Source organism: Elephas maximus, chromosome 10, assembly GCF_024166365.1.
Source record: "Elephas maximus indicus isolate mEleMax1 chromosome 10, mEleMax1 primary haplotype, whole genome shotgun sequence".
In the NCBI taxonomy this organism is placed as follows: domain Eukaryota; kingdom Metazoa; phylum Chordata; class Mammalia; order Proboscidea; family Elephantidae; genus Elephas; species Elephas maximus.
The window spans coordinates 105,652,985-105,673,416 of NC_064828.1; the positions used below are offsets into that span (position 1 = coordinate 105,652,985).

The 20,432-nt window shown below is 39.0% G+C and overlaps 1 protein-coding gene across 10 annotated transcripts in view; it reads right to left on the reverse strand.

The window, feature by feature from the left end:
* ATXN3 (ataxin 3) overlaps nucleotides 1-20,432 on the reverse strand; it is a 41,436-nt gene that overhangs the window by 15,768 nt on the left and 5,236 nt on the right. For 2 of the 10 annotated variants that reach the window (XM_049899787.1, XM_049899786.1), the window contains exons 2-9: nucleotides 16,618-16,782; nucleotides 16,293-16,340; nucleotides 14,594-14,679; nucleotides 14,090-14,156; nucleotides 10,734-10,821; nucleotides 4,407-4,539; nucleotides 3,589-3,755; nucleotides 1,770-1,866 (exon numbers count right to left, since the gene is read on the reverse strand). In XM_049899787.1, the coding sequence (XP_049755744.1) occupies nucleotides 1,770-1,866; nucleotides 3,589-3,755; nucleotides 4,407-4,539; nucleotides 10,734-10,821; nucleotides 14,090-14,156; nucleotides 14,594-14,679; nucleotides 16,293-16,340; nucleotides 16,618-16,782 (851 nt within the window). Of the gene's footprint in view, nucleotides 1-1,769; nucleotides 1,867-3,588; nucleotides 3,756-4,406; nucleotides 4,540-4,888; nucleotides 8,371-10,733; nucleotides 10,822-14,089; nucleotides 14,157-14,593; nucleotides 14,680-16,292; nucleotides 16,341-16,617; nucleotides 16,783-20,432 lie in introns of those variants that run through there. The other 8 variants (XM_049899788.1, XM_049899789.1, XM_049899792.1 and 5 more) reach the window with 8 other exon arrangements.

Genomic DNA, 20,432 nt, shown 5'->3' on the forward strand with positions numbered 1-20,432 from the left:
ATTTGGTGCGTTATTCATTACAATGGCAGAAGCCGAACGGTTCATATATAAATTAAGATACGTGCATTCACTTTATGAAATATATCATAAATTCATTTTATGAAATATCATATTCAAAGAATATCTCATATCACGGGAAAATAATTAACATTAAATGGGTATGACATTATACAAATGGTATAAATAATGAGTACAGCATTATACGTGGGTCTGTGTGACTAGAAGAAAATGCAGCAAGATACTAATGTCAGTTATTATAAAATTGTGGGATTACGCTTTCTTTTCATTTTATCGCTGTTTCCTCAAATTTTCTAGAGTAACTCTGAGTTTTTATCTAATTATTATTATTTTTAACACTAATTGGATATTTATTTGGTGATACAGAATTATCATTAATAATTATCATGTACTGATAATTATTACCAATATCTTATGATAATGGTATTTGGTCGTTAAAAAAAAAAAAGCCCATATATTTTTAGAAATGCATACTGAAATATTCACGGATTAAATGAAATGATGATTGAGGTTTGTTACAAAATAATCCAAGCTGCCGTGGGCGGGGGGGGGGTAGAGAAGACAGAAGATGGGGCCATGAAAAAAACAAGATTGGTCATGTGCTGATATGTTGCAATAGATAAATAAGAGCTCATTCTGCTAGTTTCTCTACTTTTGTGTAAATCTGAAGTTTACCAGTTAAAAAAAAGTTAAAGGAAGTGAAAAGCACTAATAAGCGTTATTTTGAAATTTTAAATAAAACTAAATCTATTAATCTATCTCTGAATAAAGACTAGAAATATCTCACACTAAGAGGATGTCAGTTGATCAGAACTTTCCTTCATATACTTCTGAGTAGTGACTTAAAAAAACAGGAAAAAGGGTAAATATCATCTTATATGTCACTATACCATCAAAGAGAAAACGCTCTGGTATTTCAGCTACAGCTAAACTACTGCCAGTTACGACTGTGAGCTGCTTCTCATCTCAGAGATGCTAAAATGTGAAAAAACGTGCCTCTTAGAGTGGATGAAATGCAGTCGGTAACAGGACAGACCTGGCCGCTGGCTGTTCACTTTCTGAGCTGGGATCAGAGAATCTAAGCATCTATTACAGATCTTGTAATCTTTAAGATGGGGTTTTAGAAAAAAAGGGAGGGGGAGAAGACGTGTGAATGATAGTTACTGGAAAGAAAGATATTTTCGGAGTACACAAAGGTAGGCTTTAGGAGTTGATTCAGATTTCTGGTTTGTCGCCATATCATTGATGTTGACAGGCCTGCAGTACCCACCTGTAGTGGCAAGAGCAGAAGAGTTAACCCCACCTCTATTTGCAGGTATGCCCCCCTACCTAAATTGCTGTCTTTCCTACTAATTGACAGAAGGGCTTCGCAGGGTAGTCAAGTAGTCAGGTCACCAAGAAGCACTTTCAAAGGCTTTGTAGGCATTGTTTTTGTCTTGCCCTAATTTCATTTTTCTCTTGATGAAGGAAATTTTACAAGATTTCCTTCACCCTATTTCACATAAATTTATCCAGTATTGGGGCAAAGTTGTCCCCTAAAACTACATTTGATTTTACACTTCAATAAATATTTGCTGTAAGTTAAAAAAAATACATTCAGATATGCACATGGTTCAGGCAGTAACCACTCTTCTAAAAGGAGGGAACCTTAATTAAAATAAGCAGTTTAAGCCAAAGCTATTTGCTTACAAACAGACACAGTCAAAGCAAATATTAAACATGCAATTTTAATCTTGTACCAACTACTTTACTTTTCAAAGTAGGCTTCTCTTCTCTTCCGCAGTTCTTCTGAACTAAGGTTTGTACCTGATGTCTGTGGAGTGTCTTGAGATACATTTCTGGAACTACCTAAAAACAAAGCCAAACAAAAATCTATCATTTTATTTACCAACGCAAGCAATATGTTTATCCTTATTCAAGCAAGCTTTTTAAGAGTTTTTTCTTAAAAATACTTTATTACTATTCTGTAAATATAGGAAAGGCTCTGGAAGTCTCAGGGAAAACCTGAATAAAGCCATCTAAACTTCAACTGTGATCACTGCACCCAAGCCTGTTACCTATCTATGATGTAGAAGATGTGAGAATATAAACCCAACCACCAACAATGGGGTCATTAACACCACCCTCACGTGCTGTATTTAACTTATTGGAAACGAGTCTATTTTTCAAATGCACAGTATTCCTGGAAGTAACTTCAGATGGACGGCCCTAAAACAAACCCATCCTCAAACATTTGGGTACTACTCTCACTAGCAAATTGGACTAACTATAGATTTTGCACAATTCTAAAATAAAGCGGATTATTGTTAGTTGCTGTCGAGCTGATTCTGACTCATGGCGACCCCATGTGTGTCAGAGTAGAACTGTGTTCCATAGGGTCTTCAGGGCTGTGACCTTTTGGAAGTAATCACCAGGCCTGTCTTCTGAGACATGCCTGGGTGGTTCAAACCCCCAACCTTTCGGCTAGTGGTTGAGTGCTTAACCCTTTGTGCCACCCAGGAACTCTTGAAATCAAGTGGTAAGAAGAATGAATTACGCAACAATACCCAAAATTGTAAAAGCTGGTATCTGTCCATCACAGGCTAATCTAGCAGGCTCTACCCACCAAAACTGGATTGTATACCATGTCGAGTACCTCGAGATGTGCCAGAAGGCATGACAAGAGTAGGATAAAATACAAGGACACACCTTCATATTAAGAGAACCTTAATTTTATTTAGATATTTAAGGAATTCAATTGATGAGGAATTTCACTAGAAAGTCAAAGGTAAACCTACATGAACTAGATAAAAATGAAACTTCAAAATACCTTTACACTTTCAAGTAAACCACTTCCGGCTCTGTCCCAGGCAGTTCCTGCAGCCTGGATTCCCTGGGGGATGCATCTTCACTCTCTTCTGATGGGCTCATAGCACTAAAAAACTGGGCCCACTGAGCTAGGCTTCAGCTTTAACTTGCACACCCAGTAAGTGTTGGATTTTTGTAAAGTCAATTTATACACTCTCTCCAGGCCTTCGTGTCCAATGGCATACATTTATGAAATAGCTGTCTTGGGTAAAGGTTAACTGACCTCACAATGATTAACCTCAGTTTACCGTTGTGTTAGTATAGTATACCGCCAAATAAAATCACCAGAAATAAAAATATTACTAGTTCTAATACAGTGATACCTGTGAGAGCTGAACTTGATGGGACTGCCTGTTTTTCTGGGTCTTGCAAGTTTTCCACCTTTGACAGAGTACAGCCTTAGGACTTTCTTGCAGCTCTCTATTAGTGGAAAATATTTGCATTTTTCTTTTCTTACAGGTTTCTGTCTTACACAGCTTCCAGCTTTTGCAGGTTTTACTGTATTATGTTCTATTAGAATTCTTTACAACCTATGTTGGTTGTCAAAAGTGATTTGTATTACGAGAAATCTAAAGGACTAGCTGATTGTACGTAGCCGTTGCTTCGACAGTAACTGCAGTACTTGACCCATGTATTTCCTAGTACGTTACCTTCCAGAGAAATTAAGGACAGTCTGAATCGACTCCTCAGCAGTGAATAAAGTACCTGTCAGAACGTCTGTACCTTGCATACTGAGCTGAATAGCTCTGCGGAGATCTGCCTCTTCGTCTTCCATGTCAATTTCATGGCGACTTAGTGCCAGAGCCTTCTGTAAATTCTCCTCATCTTCATCTAACATTCCTGGCCCATCATTTGTTTCCAAGGCTCGTTCCAGGTCTGTCTTCTGGCTTCTGAAGAGCAAAGGCACTGATAATTACTCCAAACCAGGCTCCTATTTCAGCCATGACATAAAGACATTTGTAAACCATACATTTTACGTAAGTTAAAACTTAACACATTTTCTGGCATACACATTTCAATAATACAAAGACTGCATTGTAACGCGAATCTAAATTAATATACACGTAGCCTCTGACTTACAATGGTTCTGGTCCGACGACTCCATCGTCAGTTGGTTCTGACCTAAGCTGAATACCTCATTTTTTTTTTTTTTTTTTCAGTTTTCACTATTATTGCCTTTTATTACCAGTTTTCTTATAAATCAAATTTTTATTTGTCTTTGGGGTTGGTATGAGAATGATAACATCCGCAAATTACATAATCCAACACTGTCTGTAGTATTACCAACAATAAAACTTACAAAAAAAAAAAAGACAGTATAAGTGTGGTTTCTCCTAACTCCAACATGTTGTAAGTCATAGGCTATCTGTATTTAAGTAATTCAAAGAGTTGATTCAAGTTTGAACCAATAACCCTCACTAACATATAAAGGTCTAAAAAAGTCACTAACAGTAACAGGACTACATATCCAACATGAGCCTGAAAATTTAATTTTTGTAATGAAATACTAACATACACTCCTCTGCAGGCACACACTCTACCTCGGATCTTTTAGTTGTGCTAATTCTTCCCCAATAAGTTTTGGTCGATGCATCTGCTGGACCCTGATCATCTGCAGGAGCTGGTCAGCTTCACAATCTGGCAGATCACCTTTCACAACAAATATAGAATAACCTAAAGGAAAAAGTCAAAAAGAAAAATAAAACAGCTAGTAAGAGATCCAAAATTGATTTAAAATGATAGCAGGTAGAAAGGCAATATAGTGCAGTGGGAAGAATAGGCTGGGGAGTCAAAAAGACCTGGTGTCATTACACTTACTAGGGGGTGATCTACAGCAAGTTACTTAAAGCCTCTGAGCCTTACTTTCTTCATCTGTAAAATGGGAACAGCTGTCTCATAAAGTGACTGAGAAATTCAATGTCTGTATAAACGGCCCTACTAATACAGGGCTTGACCAAGCTTGAATGGTAACAGAGAGGCAGGTAAAACAGCGTGAGTAAGAGCAAGGGATTTGAAATCATACTGCCTGGGTTTCAATTCCAGCTCCTCCACTTCCCAGTTGTGTGGTCCTGGTAAATCACTTCACCTGCCTATGTCTCGATTGCTTCACCTGTTAAACACATGATACTGGTACCTTCCTCATAGAGATACAGTGAGGACAGAATCAAGATACTATGTGTAATAATGGACAATTATTTCATAATCAGAGAATAAGCCACCTGTGGAAACAGCTCTGGAAAAACACACACACACACACTCTCTCTCTCTCTCTCCTTCTAACCCCAAACAGGAGCTGGGAAGCCAATACTCAAAATCTAGTCAAGAAGTTGAAAGTGTGGTTCACGTTCTGAAAGAATTACATTGGCCCAGTGTAATTTTTTACAAATATGATTCCAGAAGGCCAGGGTTTTCACAGCTGGATTTGCCTCACAAAAATGTGAACAAGGGTAGCCTGTACTTATGTCATTCTAAACAGTTTAAGTTTTTCTACATTTCTGTTAAACTTCAGTGCTTGTTACCTGATATCCTTTGTGAGCATTAACAGATAATGAAAGAAATGAACAAAAATCAAAAAGAAAAATTCCCATTATGCTATGTTTAACATTTTTTCACAAGGACAGCTGTGGTTCAACCTATTTTCTGCTGGTAAAATTGTTCCTCAGTTGTAGAATAAAGTAAGTCAGTCCTCCAGTTTTTCTTGTAGAAGAGACACTCTGCTACTTGAACAAGACTTACAATCAGTTGCTTGCCTAGCCGAATGAGTTGGTACCAACTGAAGACTGTATGTACACAATGGGTACAGAGGACAGGAAAAGGGGATCAGAACTACTCATGTTACTCCTGGTGTATTTGGTGTTATCCAGGTTAGAATGGCCCCAAAATCTAATTCTTCTGGCAAATCCATCTCTACACTAGACTGGAATACATTAAACTATCCCTGATGACAGTCATTAAGATTATACTAGCTTTCCTGGTACCAATTCCATACTCTGTGAGGAAGCCTGGCTTTCCACACAATTTTCCAATAGGAAAAGAGTTTGCTGGTTAGCTAGATGAAGCAATCCAGTTCACATGACAGCTATATTTCTTGTTGTGAATTAATGAACTGGCTGTTGGTGGTAGCTGCCACTGAGTTGGCTCTGAATCATAGCAACCTTAGGACAGCAGCAGGAAATGCTGTCCAATCCTGGACCATCGTCATGATCGCTGGTATGTCCGAATCAGCTGTTGCATCTATTGTGTCAATCCACGTCATTTTCATTAGCCTTCTACTTGACCAAATGTAACGTCCTTTTCAATAACCTGGTAGTCTGGTTTACACATTGGCTTCAATTTTCAAAACAGCAAGCTGAGGACCCACCTTTAATTCCCTGACTAGATTTGGGGTGTTGGCTTCCCAGCCGTTGTTTACACTTGCAGGAGGCAGTACCTGGTGACCAGTCAATTCTGGGTAACAAGCCAAGAGTTCTGGCATATCCACAATGAGATACCACCACACCCATGAGTTCCATGGGCGCAGTGAGCAGACTGCCAATAACAATATCTTCATCCACTCGTTAATTCAACAGGTATTTACTGAGTACTTACTGTATACTAAGCTCTGTTCTAGATGCTGAGGGTGGTTCCTGCCCTCATGGGAATTCAGACAAAAATAAATGAACAAATAGACATTAAGTAATAAGTGAAGAAGAGAAGGAGAGAATGAAGATGAAAAGTGCAAGAGTAATAGTCAGGGAAGGCCTCTCAGAGGATGAGATACTTGAGCAAAGGTATCTGAATAAGATGATAAGCCCTGAAAATATGTGGGGAAGAGTATCCCAGAAAGAGGGCAGGCCTAAAGGCCTTAAGGTCGGAAAAGGCTTGACCTGCTCAAGGAATTGCAAGGAAACCATAGGCTCTGAGCAGAGTCAGAGAGAACGAGGCAGGAGAGGAGGCTCAAGAGGTAGGCAAGAGTCAATTCACGTGGTACCTTAGGTCACAGTAAAGATCTTGGGTTTTATTCAACACTTTAGATTATATTCTAAGTGTGCTGAGAATAAGGTGTAACATAATATGTATTACATTTTTTAAAGGCACTCTGGGCTGCTTTTTGATTCTCACTGAAATGGAAAACCTGAGGAAGAATGTGTTTGAGGAGAAAAAAAAAAATCAGCCTTTTGTAGACATGTTCAGTTTGAAATGCCTTCTGGACTTCCAAGTGAAGATGTCAAAGTTAGGAGTTTGGTGCTCAGGGCAGATGTCTAGGCTGCAGATAAACACCTGGAAATTATGAGCATATAGATCTTATTTAAAGATGGTATTTAAAATCATGCGACTGGAAATAATCAAGAAGTTGAACCCTGGGTCACTTCAATATATAGAGTTTAGAAAGAGTAAGAGGCCCACAAAAGGAATCCGGAAGAAGCAGCCACTGAGATATGAGGAAAAGCAGGATATAGGCCTGAATGCCAAATGCAGACAGTGTTTCAAGAAGGGCGGTACAGTTAGGAACTAGGGTTTTAGGCATAAAAGACATACAAGTAAATAAAAAAGTAAAACCATTATAATCCTAAATGTGAACTGGAAGTAACTACATGAACTCACGATGGATTTACTCTTAAAAAAAGGGACCTTCTGTAAAAAGGAGGCTCAGAAACAATGATCAACCAGTAGCAATAAGCACATCAGTGCTCAGATTGTGATTTTCAAATACATTACTAAAAGGAGCCAGGGATCCTTGGAGAAAAGACTGATTTCCAGTTCCAGGGCAGGAAATATACAAGATAAATCTGACACATCTTGTTATACAAGAAAGGAAAAAGTCTTCAAAAGGCTACAGGGGTTGTTGTCAGAGGCTTTGTACTCAATTTTGGAAGATTTCCACTGGTCAAAGATGGGACAATTTGAGCACTGATATTAATAAGAACTGCAATGGACTGAAGCCCAAACTATGTTTTAATCTATTAGTTTGTAACGACATTTTAGTAAAAATTTAACAAAACGAAACTAAGTGGTTACCCTCAGGGGATGCTAGGGAACCAACGTACTGTCTTAAGAAGTGTTAAAGGGAACCAATATATATCCTGCTTTTCCTGGATGAACTGAAGTTCAAGATAACCAAATAACTGACAAGAGAAATTTATTTGTATAGAGGTATTCCAATTAGTAAATGAAGGAATGACAGGAATCTAATAACACTTTTTTGCAATATTTTGAAGTAATGGATCTAGACACTGATCACCAGTGGCTAATCCCATTGCCATCGAGTCAATTCTGACTCACAGTGACCCTGTAAACATCACAAAGAGAGAGATAATCAGACATCAAGGGCCACATCATCTATGAAGAGCCCTCCACTCTCCTCCGAAAGTCAATCGGAATCTGATTCAGCCTCTAGATCTAAGTACCAGTCTATAGGGTACCCAAAGGCCAGAAGAAAATAGGGGGCAATACGCAAAACACAGAATGTCACGAACAGGACAAATGATCCATTTGCTTCAAAAAATAAATCAAAGAAAAAAGGAGAGAGGGCACTTATAGATTAAGACAGATTTGAGACATATTAATCCAATGCGATCAATGGATCTAATTTCAATCTGGATTAAATTGCAAAAAAACATAGAGACAACCGGGAAGATTTGAATACCAGGTACTTGATGTTATTAAATTATTATGGTTAATTTTATCAGGTATGACTACAGTATTGTGGCTATATTTTTTTGAGAATCCTTGCTTTCAAAAATTTTATTAAAAAATATTTTCAGAAAAAATGGTAAGGTACCTAGGATTTGGTTCAAAATAAAAAGGGGAAGACGGTAGGCAGGACATAGATAAAATAAGATTGGCCATAAGATAATTACTGAAGCTGAATAAAGGGTACATATGGGTTCATTACATTATTTACTTTTGTATTTGTTTGACATTTTCCACGATAAAGAAGTTTTGTTTTGTTTAAGGGAGAGCTTAATCAACTGTAAAGTCCTTGGGTAGCACAAGTGGATAAGCACTGGACTACTAACTGAAAGGCTGGGGTTCTGAACACACCAGGAGCACCTCAGAGGAAGGCCTGGCGATCCACTTCCGAAAGGTCACAGTCTTGGAAACGCTATGGAGCAGCAGTCCTACTCTGCACACGTGGGGTCACCATGAGTCAGAATCAAATTGACGGCAACTAACATCGTCATCATCAACATAACCAACTACACCCTCAACTAAGATGAAGATGAGTGAAGGGATGACTGAGAACTGAATACTGACACTGGCAACATGGAGGTCACTGGTGAGAAGAAGGCTCTTTGGTGATATGTTGGCGCTAACAGCATGGCTGGAATGAGTTCAAGACCAGGAGACAGCACATTAGAGACAACTCTGAGAAGAAAATAAAAATGGGAGGCAGCTGGAGTTTCAGGGAGTTGAAAGGCTTTTTCTTCTTAATCAGTGGGAGACAGCTTATTCCTCCGCTGATAGGAATAATACAATAAAAAGGGGGAAATGGTCATATGGAATAGGGGGACATAAAAGAAGGAGCAAAGACTCTGAGCAGGGGAGTGAGGCCAGGAGGGGGAGGCCTTGTCAGGAGCAGGGGATCGTTCATCTGCTTCAGTAGGCTCAAAGCAGATACAGATCTAAGTAGGTTAAAGATTTGCTGGTAGAAAGATACAAATTCTCTTTTAATTGCTTTTGTTTTCTCAGTAAAATATAAGGGAAGGCCATAGGCTAGGCATGAGGAGGTAAGGAAGAGTGGTTAGAGGTTTGAGGATTGAAGCTGTGAAATGATCATCTCAGAGAGTGGGAAGTGAATTGACTACGAAAGCATAGCAGGACTACCAGGCAGCAAGCATTAAGGGTCCATTTGAAATTCATGGTCATAAATTTAAAGCAACCCAATCACCATATTTTATGTTATTCTTTAGCCAGGTTCACCTGCTCTGATGCTGGAATGGACAAAGCCAAAATTTGGATTTAACCAGTGCTGGGGTTTTGTCACGAATAAACGATGGAGAGGAAGGGAAAACAGTTGAATGCAAGCCTGTGATTCTAATAATGGATTGCAGAAAATGAGCAGGGTAAGAAAGGAAGTAAGGATACAAGAGGAGTGCTGGAATGGAAAACGGAAACATGGCATGAAGACAAGAGGTGGCACTCACAGTTGGGGACACTGCTTTTAAGTGGAATTTGGAGGTGGTATGGCTATTGGTAATGGTTAGGTAAAGTGAAGAAAATGATCTTTGAAAGTAAAAAGCAAGGAACAGAGATGTCAAGGAATTGGACTGGTTTTTCAGTGTAGAAACAGGTAAGAATGATAAAAAGAGCAGAGGCAGAGAGAAAGACATGAGTCAGGTCCTAAAATCTCCAACGGAAAAAAAAAGGAGAATCATAGATGACTGCAAAAGGGCAGGGGGTAGTTTAATCTAGGAGCGTGCACTTCAAAGGAGTGGGAGTTTTTAGGGAGGAATGGTGGCCTAGAATGGGCAAGGAGGAGCAAGAACACTTAGCCCTCCTCTAGGCTCTGTGGGCTCTGTGGCATGTGGAGTACAGAAGGCAAAAGAGCCATTACTGGAGGAATGGACAAGGGGAACCTGGGGTAAAAGGGAAAGGCGGGGGAGTGCTGACACATTTTGGGGATCGTAATCAATGTTACAAAACAATTTGTGTATAAATTTTTGAGTGAGAAACTAATTTGAGTTGTAAACTTTTACCTAAAGCACAATAAAATAAAATAAAAAGAGCCATTACTTGGGGCTGCAGAGGAAGCAGCACCCTCAGGCTGGGGGGCCGGGGATCAGGCGTCATTGAGAACTCTGACTGAACAGCACCATCCAAAACCAGCTAAGTCTACTCAACTACTCCAAAAAAATTGCATCACAAAAATTTCAATCTTTATTTACCTTCCTGTTGTAATTGAGCCAAGAAAAGTGCAAGGTATGTGTCTGATATTAATTCTGGACCCGTCAAGAGAGAATTCAAGTTAAACCACTGGAAAAGAAAAGTTGTCAATATTTAAGTTAGTGTAACAAAAACCAAAAAACCAAACCCATTGCCATCGAGTCGATTCCGACTCATAGTGACCCTACAGGACGGTGCAGAACTGCCCCACAGGGTTTCCAAGGCTGCAATCTTTACTGGAGCAGACTGCCCATATCTTTCTCCCATGGAATGGCTGGTGGTTTAACTACCAACCTTTTGGTAAGCAGCCAGGCACTTAAGCACTGCGCCACCAGGGCTCCTCTGGTTAGTGTACTTTAGAGGTAACAAAGACGTTGTTCATGTTAAGAACAGGTATAGCTCATTGCAAACTTAATAAGAATGTCTAAACACTGGAAACATGGCAAACAAAGATATTTTTTGAGTAGCTGAATAATGTGGTTTTTTAAAAACTGAAATAAAATTTATTACAATATTAAATGCCTTTTTTTTAAATAAAAATAATATTTGCTTTATGCCACAAATTTAAATCCCTGCCCCTAAAAATAAAAACTGGTAGTCAGTACTTTAAAGTACTTCTATGATAGCTACAGTTAATCTTTCTTCAAAGTGTCAGCCCACCACAACTCTAACCTGTGTCCTTGATAACGATGTGGGGGAAAATGACAACTACACGAGTTTTTCCCCACTACTAATAGTTTTGGTCAAAAGACACTGAGAAAGCCAGACAAGTCAGACATTTGAGGAAGAGAACTTGTAACCACTGACTCATTTAACAGGAGCCCAGGTTATGCAATGGTTAAGTGCTCAGCCACTAGCCTAAAAGTTGGTGGTTTGAACCCACCCAGTGGCTCTGCAGGAGAAAGGCCTGGCAATCTGCTCCCATAAAGATTACAGCGCAGGAAACCTGGGGCAGTTTTACCCTCTGTGTCACAAGGGGTGGCTAGGAGTCAAAAATCAAGTTGATGGCACCTAACAACAACAATTCATTTAACAAAGATTACTAAACCAGCATCACATGGTGATTGACACCATTTAGCCACCACCTCATGGGAGCCCTAGCTTAACCCCCAAGATCATAAAGTTCCAAAGTCACTGTCAATGTCATGACCAACTATTTCTCTTGGATTCTGATATATCGGGTATACCCTTCCAGTCATTCTTTTCATTATACAGGGACCTCAGACAGAGAGAGTCTACAGTGAAAAATACATTTTAATAAAAAACGTAAACTAGAACCAAAGATAATAAACCAAATTTGGTATCTTATATATGTGTACTTCAAAATGTGAAAATGTAACTTTGAAGCACTAAAATTTTAAAAATCTCTCAAAATAGTGTTTACAAGTAAATATAAAAGAACTTCTGAAATCTAAGTCTTCAGGTTTAAAAATTCACTGATTATATACAAAAAGTAAAGAATACCTGATCATAATTTTTAACAGGTACAAATAAAACCTAGAGGTTAAGTCATCTTGGCAGTGTCCTGCCTCAGTTTTTCCCTACAATGGATTTCCACACATGCCAGCCTCTATTCCGTGCCTCCATACCACACCTCCTGACTTGCTCTTAGGACAAAGTCACCAGGACCTTAAGAAATAACCATCTAAGGGGAAGCTGCTTCCAGGTGGCTGACTTAAAATAGCAGGGATTGTTCGGTTTTGAATTATCTTCTATAGATTTAATTCAGTGTAGTCTTCCTTGAAGGAGTCCTGGTGGTTAAGCGCTCAGCTGCTAACTAAAAGGCTGGCAGTTCGAACCCATTGGCTGCTCCATGGGAGAAAAGACCTGGTAATCTGCTCCCATAAAGATTACAGCCTAGGAAACCCTATGGAGCAGTTCTACTCTGTCCTACAGGGTTGCTAGGAGTAGAATTGGAAGTGACTCAACAGCACACCACCATGACTACAGCCTTCCTTTTCTGCTTTGTATTTTTTTTTTTAACAGCTTTATTGAGATGTAATTGACGTACAAAAAACTATACATGTATAAAGTGTACAATTTGGAAAGTTTTAACATATGTTAAAAACCCATGAAACCATCACCACAACAACCAAGACAGTGGACATACTCTTCATTCTCGAGTCTCCTCCTGCATCCTTCCCTCTGGCTCCTCATGCCCCCGTCCCCCCACAACCACTGATGGATCTGCTTTCTGTCACCAAAGATAAGTTCACATTTTCTAGACTTTTATATCTGCAATCATATGATACATACCCTTTCTTGCCTAGCATCTTGCACACAGTGTAATTAATTTGAGATGCATCCATGTTTGTGTGTATCAACAGTTCATTCCTTTTTATCATAATAGCTGGATTTTAATATCCTCTTTCAAAGACTCAAAATTCTAATAAAAAAGGACTTTAAATAATTCTGTTTCAAAAATGTAATCGTGTATACAAAGATCATTGTTATTTTAAAAATTAACAGTTTATGTACATTTGTTGATTCAAAAAAGGCGTACCTACATTTACATATTCTAGTAGTAATTTAGAGGGTTTATACCAAAAAAAAAAGATTAAGTTTTAAAAACTGGTCAACAGCTTTTTGCCTAATATTAAATGTCAATTATTTCACTGTATTCTAGGTGACGCATCATTAAACTAGGTTGAAAAAAAGCATGAAGCACATTTAGGCTCCCTGATGTTCTCTAACACCTACATCTAATAATTCAAGCCATTTGATTCCAGGCCCCACCTAAAAAAGACTACTTCTGCTCAAGACACATTCCACGTTCTTCTTCTTTAACAGAAACGATTTCATTTTGATAGATGTATCGCAAGACATTTTGTAATCATGTGAGTAAACCTGTTTACACTAAAGCAGTTTTTATTCATGCCAGACACTGTGACTACTATAAAACCAAAAAAAAAAACCAAACGCATTGCTGTCCAGTCAATTTCTACTCATAGCGACCCTATGGGACAGAGTAGAATTGCCCTGTAGGGTTTTCAAGGAGCGGCTGGTAGATTTGAAGTGCTAACCTCTTGGTTAGCAGCCGAGCTCTTAACCACTGTGCCACCAGGGCTCCATGGCTACTCTGCTAACCACAAAATTTATAAATTAAGTAGTTAACTGACAGAACGTAACATCCCACTAAAAACTGACATTTGCAGTTTCTCTTATGATACAGTTAAATGGTATATGGTTGTCACAAATAATCTGACATTGTCTTCTAAAATAAATTTCTATCAAGACTGAAACCATGCCACACATTTCTGGTGCATTTTCTCATCTTTAAGGCATCAGCCCTTACGTTTTTTAGTTTTAAATGGAGTGCAGAATGAGAAAAAGGACAAAGGAGGAGAAGAAATGTTACCTGTTTTCCTAATTTTCTAACTGTAAACCAGTGTTCTTTATAATTGCATATAAATGATCTTTCATTTCTAGAAAAAGAAAAAATATACGCACAATATTAATTTGAAATATTAGAGTTCATGTTCATTTAGTTTGCCTACTAGCAAGTATATTATAAAATTTGCAATAATTTAGGCTTATGCTTACAGTTAAGTATCACTGATTTTTTTAATTACAAAACTGTGTTGATCTCTACGCAGAAGATGAGTGATGCCACGCTAGCATGATGGCATCACATGCTATTCAAGAAGCAGCTCTGTGCTGCCACACACACTCAGGGGTCAAGGAGGCTCAGAGGGCAGATGTTCACGGACATCCCCCAAAAGGTGAACTAGGACAGTCTGAGGGAATAAAACAGGAAACATCACAACAAAATCATTCTAAATATAGTTTTCTTCTTTAAGAAATTATAACTACAAAATCAAATTTGGAAAAGAGATGTAGGAAAAGCAAAATAAAGTCTTACATAGGATCGATCCTGAGCCTCTGATACTCTGGACTGTTGAAGAGGATTAGATCTAAACCCCAAACTTTCAAGGCATTGCTTATAACCTGTTAAAAAATAGTAACTTTTCATGAGCTAAACCATTCAATTCCAAACTTTAGTGTAGCCATGTTAGTTGTGTAAACAATTGCACTTCATATATAAATTTCCCCAGGAGACTATGGTTTTTAAGACGTGTGCATATTTGCATAAATATATTGCTAAACCCATAAATAGCATCCACACATAGCCTTAAGAATGTTTTTACACTAGCTTCCTGAGACATTACAAAGAACCACACAATTCCGAGATAAAACTGCCTCCAGAGTCCAGGTGCATATTCTTTCCAGTCTTCAAACCAGGCTACAACACACATCTGATAATTTGGCTTTTGTGGGTGCTGCTTTAGAAAAGCTATATTTGACTGACTACCTGCAATGACGGTAATAACAAAATGTCTATGAAAAGGAGTGCTCCCTGGGGATTTATACTGAAGTTGTCATAGATTTTAAACTTCTGTGAAGGTGGGTTTATATGTAATAGATTAAAATAAATAAGTAAAAGGTAAACTTGGTAATCTCAAATTTGGAAACAAGGAAGAATTTCTGAGAATTCACCCCTAACCTCCTAAGGTAGCTGACAGAGCAAGTGAAGCAGGTATTAGCACAGAAAAACAGTCAATCCAATGTGGTGGGCAAAAGTGAAGTGGCGCCAAGAGCAGCACTGCACAAACAGGAAATGCAAGTGCTCGGCCACTGCCCATCAACCTAGCCTTGCAGTAGCTGGTACCTGTAACAGGGGCATGATGGAACAATGGGCAGAAATGCTGGCGAATGATGCGTTCAGCAGGGTATTATGGGAGAAAGCAGAGATATTCACAGAAGTAGGTCCCTCAAGAGAGGTTCTAAAATAACCTAGATATACCTCATAGGTCACCATGTAAGAGACAGAATGAAAGACAAATGGGTATGGTAAATGAATTTCACAAGTACATAAATATGCCCACAGAACTCGAGGGGAGCTATATGTTAAAAAATAATACCGATCGTAAAGAACAAGAACCACAAATCATAACACAGTTCAATCCTGGTAGGCTGATTTAAACAGGATGCTGTAGGATGTTGCATTTTCTCAAACTTACCAAAGAAATAGTAAGTTTAAAACTTCATGACTTATTGGAATTAAGGTTAGTAGCATCCAGGTGCAAATCAAATAATCAAAAAGCATTTTTAAAAAGTCCACTGCAAAATGAGTTGGAATCAACTCATGGCAACTAACAACCCCAAACCCATTGCAGTTGAGTAGATTCCGACTCATAGCAACCGGATAAAGCAGAGCAGAACTGCCCCCACAGAGTTTCCAAGGAGCGTCTGGTGGATTCGAACTGCTGACCTTTTGGTTAGCAGCCGTAGCACTTAACCACTATGCAACCAGGATTTCCACTCTAAAATGAAGATTCTACAGATCTAACTTTCAAATTTATCTACGAAAAAATCTAGGTCTTTTCTGGATACTACCCATATTAATCTTATACCCTATAGATACTATCTATGGGAGGAACTTCGAAGTCACATCATTATAGTGACTAGAGAAGGCTATGAACAAATACTCTGTACCAATCATGCCCTGAAAACAGTGCCTGGCACATAAACAACATTTAGTACATACTGTGATTACTTACTTGGATAGAGAAAAAACCACTGTCATCCATATTTCCGGAAGGCTGCTGCTTAATTTTGATAGGTAATTGGGGGTAGGGGAAAGAAAAGAATAAGAGATGTCATTAGCGTACATATCTAAAATAACATCTTGTGCATTCTCGTTTACAAAGTCAAGAGCAAAGTTATAATTACCAAGTCAGATCTCTAAAGAAGATTAGTTCATCTCTTATCTAAATAGTACCCCCATTTAAAAAAAAAAAAAAGAAAGAAAATAGGCCACGTTTTCTGAATTATATCTCAAGGGGGGGAACTAGAAAAGCAATCAAGTGAGTTTAAAATCAGCACCTGCAAAAATGTGCGGTAGTCTTCACTAGTAACACCCCCTTCTGCCATTCTCATTCTCTCTTCTTCATCCAGCTGATGTGCAATTGAAGATAATTCCACAGGGCTAAAATACTCCCCTTGCAATAGATTGTTCAGGCAATGTTGAGCACAAAGTGAGCCTTCTTGCTAATATTTCCAGAAGAAAAAAAAAAAAGTGTGATCTGTTAAACAGACTTATACAGTACCTTCCCCTAAATAGAAATTTAATCATTAACGTTTTAACAGTCAAACCAAACCTTTTTAGCTTTCAGACAAGCCCGATTATTACACACATTTTCATTTGTTAACATTTATTTTCCAATTCCAGAATTATTTAGCTATGTAGTAAAAAACTTAAGCATGATTTATATTAAAACAAACATTTTCATCGAACACATTAAACGTCGTATTTTACACTCTATAAAAACACTCAGCCACTCTCATTTTCAGTGCCTAAAATAAATTCACCATACCTATTCAATCTGTATGCTGAGTAAATAATCTGAGAAGCTGGACTATATGAAAAACGGGGCATCAGGATTGGAGGAAGACTCATTAACAACCTGCGTTATGCAGATGACACAACCTTGCTTGCTGAAAGTGAAGAGGACTTGAAGCACTTACTGATGAGGATCAAAGACCACAGCTTTCAGTATGGATTACACCTCAACATAAAGAAAACAAAAATCCTCACAACTGGACCAGTAAACAACATCCTGATAAATGGAGAAAAGATTGAAATTGTCAAGGATTTCATTTTACTTGGATCCACTATCAACACCCATGGAAAACAGCAGTCGTGTTGCATTGGGCAAATCAGTTGAAGAGATTTCTTTTAAGTGTTAAAAAGCAAAGATGTCACCTTGAGGGCTAAGGTGTGCCTGACCCAAGCCATGGTGTTTTCAATCATCTCACATGCATGAGAAAGCTGGACAATGAATAAGGAATACAGAAAAAGAATTGACACCTTTCAATTGTGGTGTTGGCGAAGAATACTGAATACACAAAAGAATGAACAAATACAGTCGGAATGCTCCTTGGAAGCAAGGTTGGCAAGACTGCGTCTCACATACTTTGGACATGTTGTCCCGAGGGACCAGTCCCTGGAGAAGGACATCATGCTTGGTAAAGTAGAGGGTCAGCGAAAAAGAGGAAGACACTCAAAGAGATGGACTGACACAGTGGCTGCAATAACGGGCTCAAACACAGTAACGATTGTGAGGATGGCGCAGGACGGGGCAGTGTTTTGTTCTGTTGTGCATGGGGTCACTAGGAGTCGGAACCAACTTGATGGCACCTAACAGCAACACAACAAAGTAAGTTCACGTTTGGAGATTCCTGGGCAAATTACTGATGCTGCAAGGGAATTTCAATTCCTAGCACGTGTGCTCTTTTAACAAGAGAATGACTCGATTTTAACGCCTGTTCATGGAATCTGAAATACCAAGAATTGACAGAGGTGAGAAAAACTGTTTTATGTTAGTGCAGACTTGTAACTATAGAGCTGAGCTTCTCTTCAGAGAAGTCTGCAAATAATGGACACAAATGGAAAAAGCCAAACCAAAACCAAACCCAGTGCCGTTGAGTCGATTCTGACTCATAGAGACCCTACAGGACAGAGTAGAACTGCCCCACAGAGTTTCCAACGAGCACCTGGCAGATTTGAACTGCCGACCCTTTGGTTAGCAGCCGTAGCACTTAACCACTATGCCACGAGGGTTTCCGTGGAAAGCGCAGAGCTGTCCAAAAAGGACCTCTGAGCTCACTCCTAGATAAGCCAGCAGGAGGGTCTAGATCAAAGCTCAGCTCCCCATCACAGGTCCAATCCCCATGGACCGCTCCCCATGGACCCCAGGGCCTCAGGTGCTGGGCAGCTGGCTTTATTAGATAACTGGGTAAACAGTAGGCACCTCAAATCCGAATCCAGACTCCCTGGTGCTGAGCAGTCTGCTTATTACCCCCTCTCTCCAATGGTGCCTCCTCAAGTATGGGTGAGATTCCTTCCTGCAAACACCCAGCATGCCTCTCTGTGGAATGATAGCATCTTCTGTAAACTCCAGCCCTTTAAGTTCTCCCTTTCCCCAGGAGGGTCTATTCCTTAATTGAGCTTGTCTAACATTATGCAATTTGTTCTGGGCTATGGTACATGATAAATGGTGACCCCAAAGAGCACCACCTTACAAGACATAGAATTTTCCCTGAGGCATCAATTTTCTAGGAATAAAATTCAGCTGCTGAAAAAGATTTAGAGTATATGTATATACTGGAATAGGAAGGCAGCATTAACAATCTGAGCAGATGATAAGCAAGGGCTAAGAGAAATTTATCTTCATATTTGGTAAGGAATAGGTAGCTGGTAGCCAGCAAGGACACTATCCCTCAAGTCAAAGCCACAACAATGAGATAAGACTTCTTTGTCTCCACCTTTTTTCCTTCTACCTGTATTCCTACTTTCCTACTCCCAGAGAACAACTCCCACTGAAAATTATAACGTGAACTGAATGGATACACAGACTTTCTTCTTACATTCTACCAAAAAGTGAGCAAGACAAACAAGCGCTTCATAAGAGAGAATAGCCAAATTACTAAAAAACATAAAAAGGTGCTCAACTTCATTGCCCACCAGGTGAATGTATACTTAAGCCACAACATATTACTACTACACACTTGCTAGAATGGCTAAAATACTGGAGAAGATGTAAAGACACTGAAACACTACTGGGTGGAGTATAAATTAGTATAATCACTTAGGAAACGTATGTGGAGTATCTACTAAAGCTTAACACAGACATACTCTGTAATCTAGCAATGCTATTACTAATTCTAAATAAGATTTTTTTTTTATTTAAAAAGTTACATACTATATGAGGATACATAAATTGCAAAATAAAGGAAGAAAATTAAAAAACCCTAATCTCACTCTTCAGAAATAATCAGTATATTTTAGTATTTTTACTAAGCTCAGGAAATATATCTTTTCAATACAGAGATCCAAGGAGCCCTGGTAGCACAGTGGTTAAAGCACTCAGCTGCTAACAGAAAGGTCAGCGGTTTGAACCCACCAGCCGCTTCACGGGAGAAAGATGTGGCAGGCTGCTTCTGTAAGGATATCATATATCTGATAAGGGTTTACTATCCAAGATATGGAGCCCTGGGGGCACAGTGGTTAAGAGCTACACTGCTAACCAGAAGGTCAGCAGCTCCAATCCACCAGCAGTTCCTTGGAAATCCTACGGGGCAGTTCTACCTCCAGGATATATAAAGAACTCTTACAACTCAACAACAAAAGGACAAAAAAACAAACCTGCCTGGAATCCTCGTGCGTTGCTGGTAGGAACATAAAAAGGTACAGCCCCTGTGGAAGTTTGTGGTTCCTCAAAAAGTTCTGAACACAACCCAGCGATTCCATTCGTAGGTATATACCCGCAAAATTGAAAACGGGGACTCAAACAGGTACTTGTACACCAACATTCAGAGCGGCATTATTCCCAACAGCCAAAAGGTGGAAACAATCCAAGTGTCCGTCAACAGATGAATACATAAAATGAGCTACAGCCATACAACGGAATATTATCCAGCCATAAGAAGGAATGATTTTCTAATACCTGCCACAACATAAGTGTTGAAATTATGCTAAGACACAAAAGGACAAATACTGCATGGTTCCACTTCTATGAAATATCCAGAATAGGCCAATTCATAAAGTCCTAAGGCAGATTAGAAGTTACCAGGCTGGGGGAAGGGAGAAATGGGAAGTTACTGCTCAACGGACACACGGTTTCTGTTTAGGGTGATGA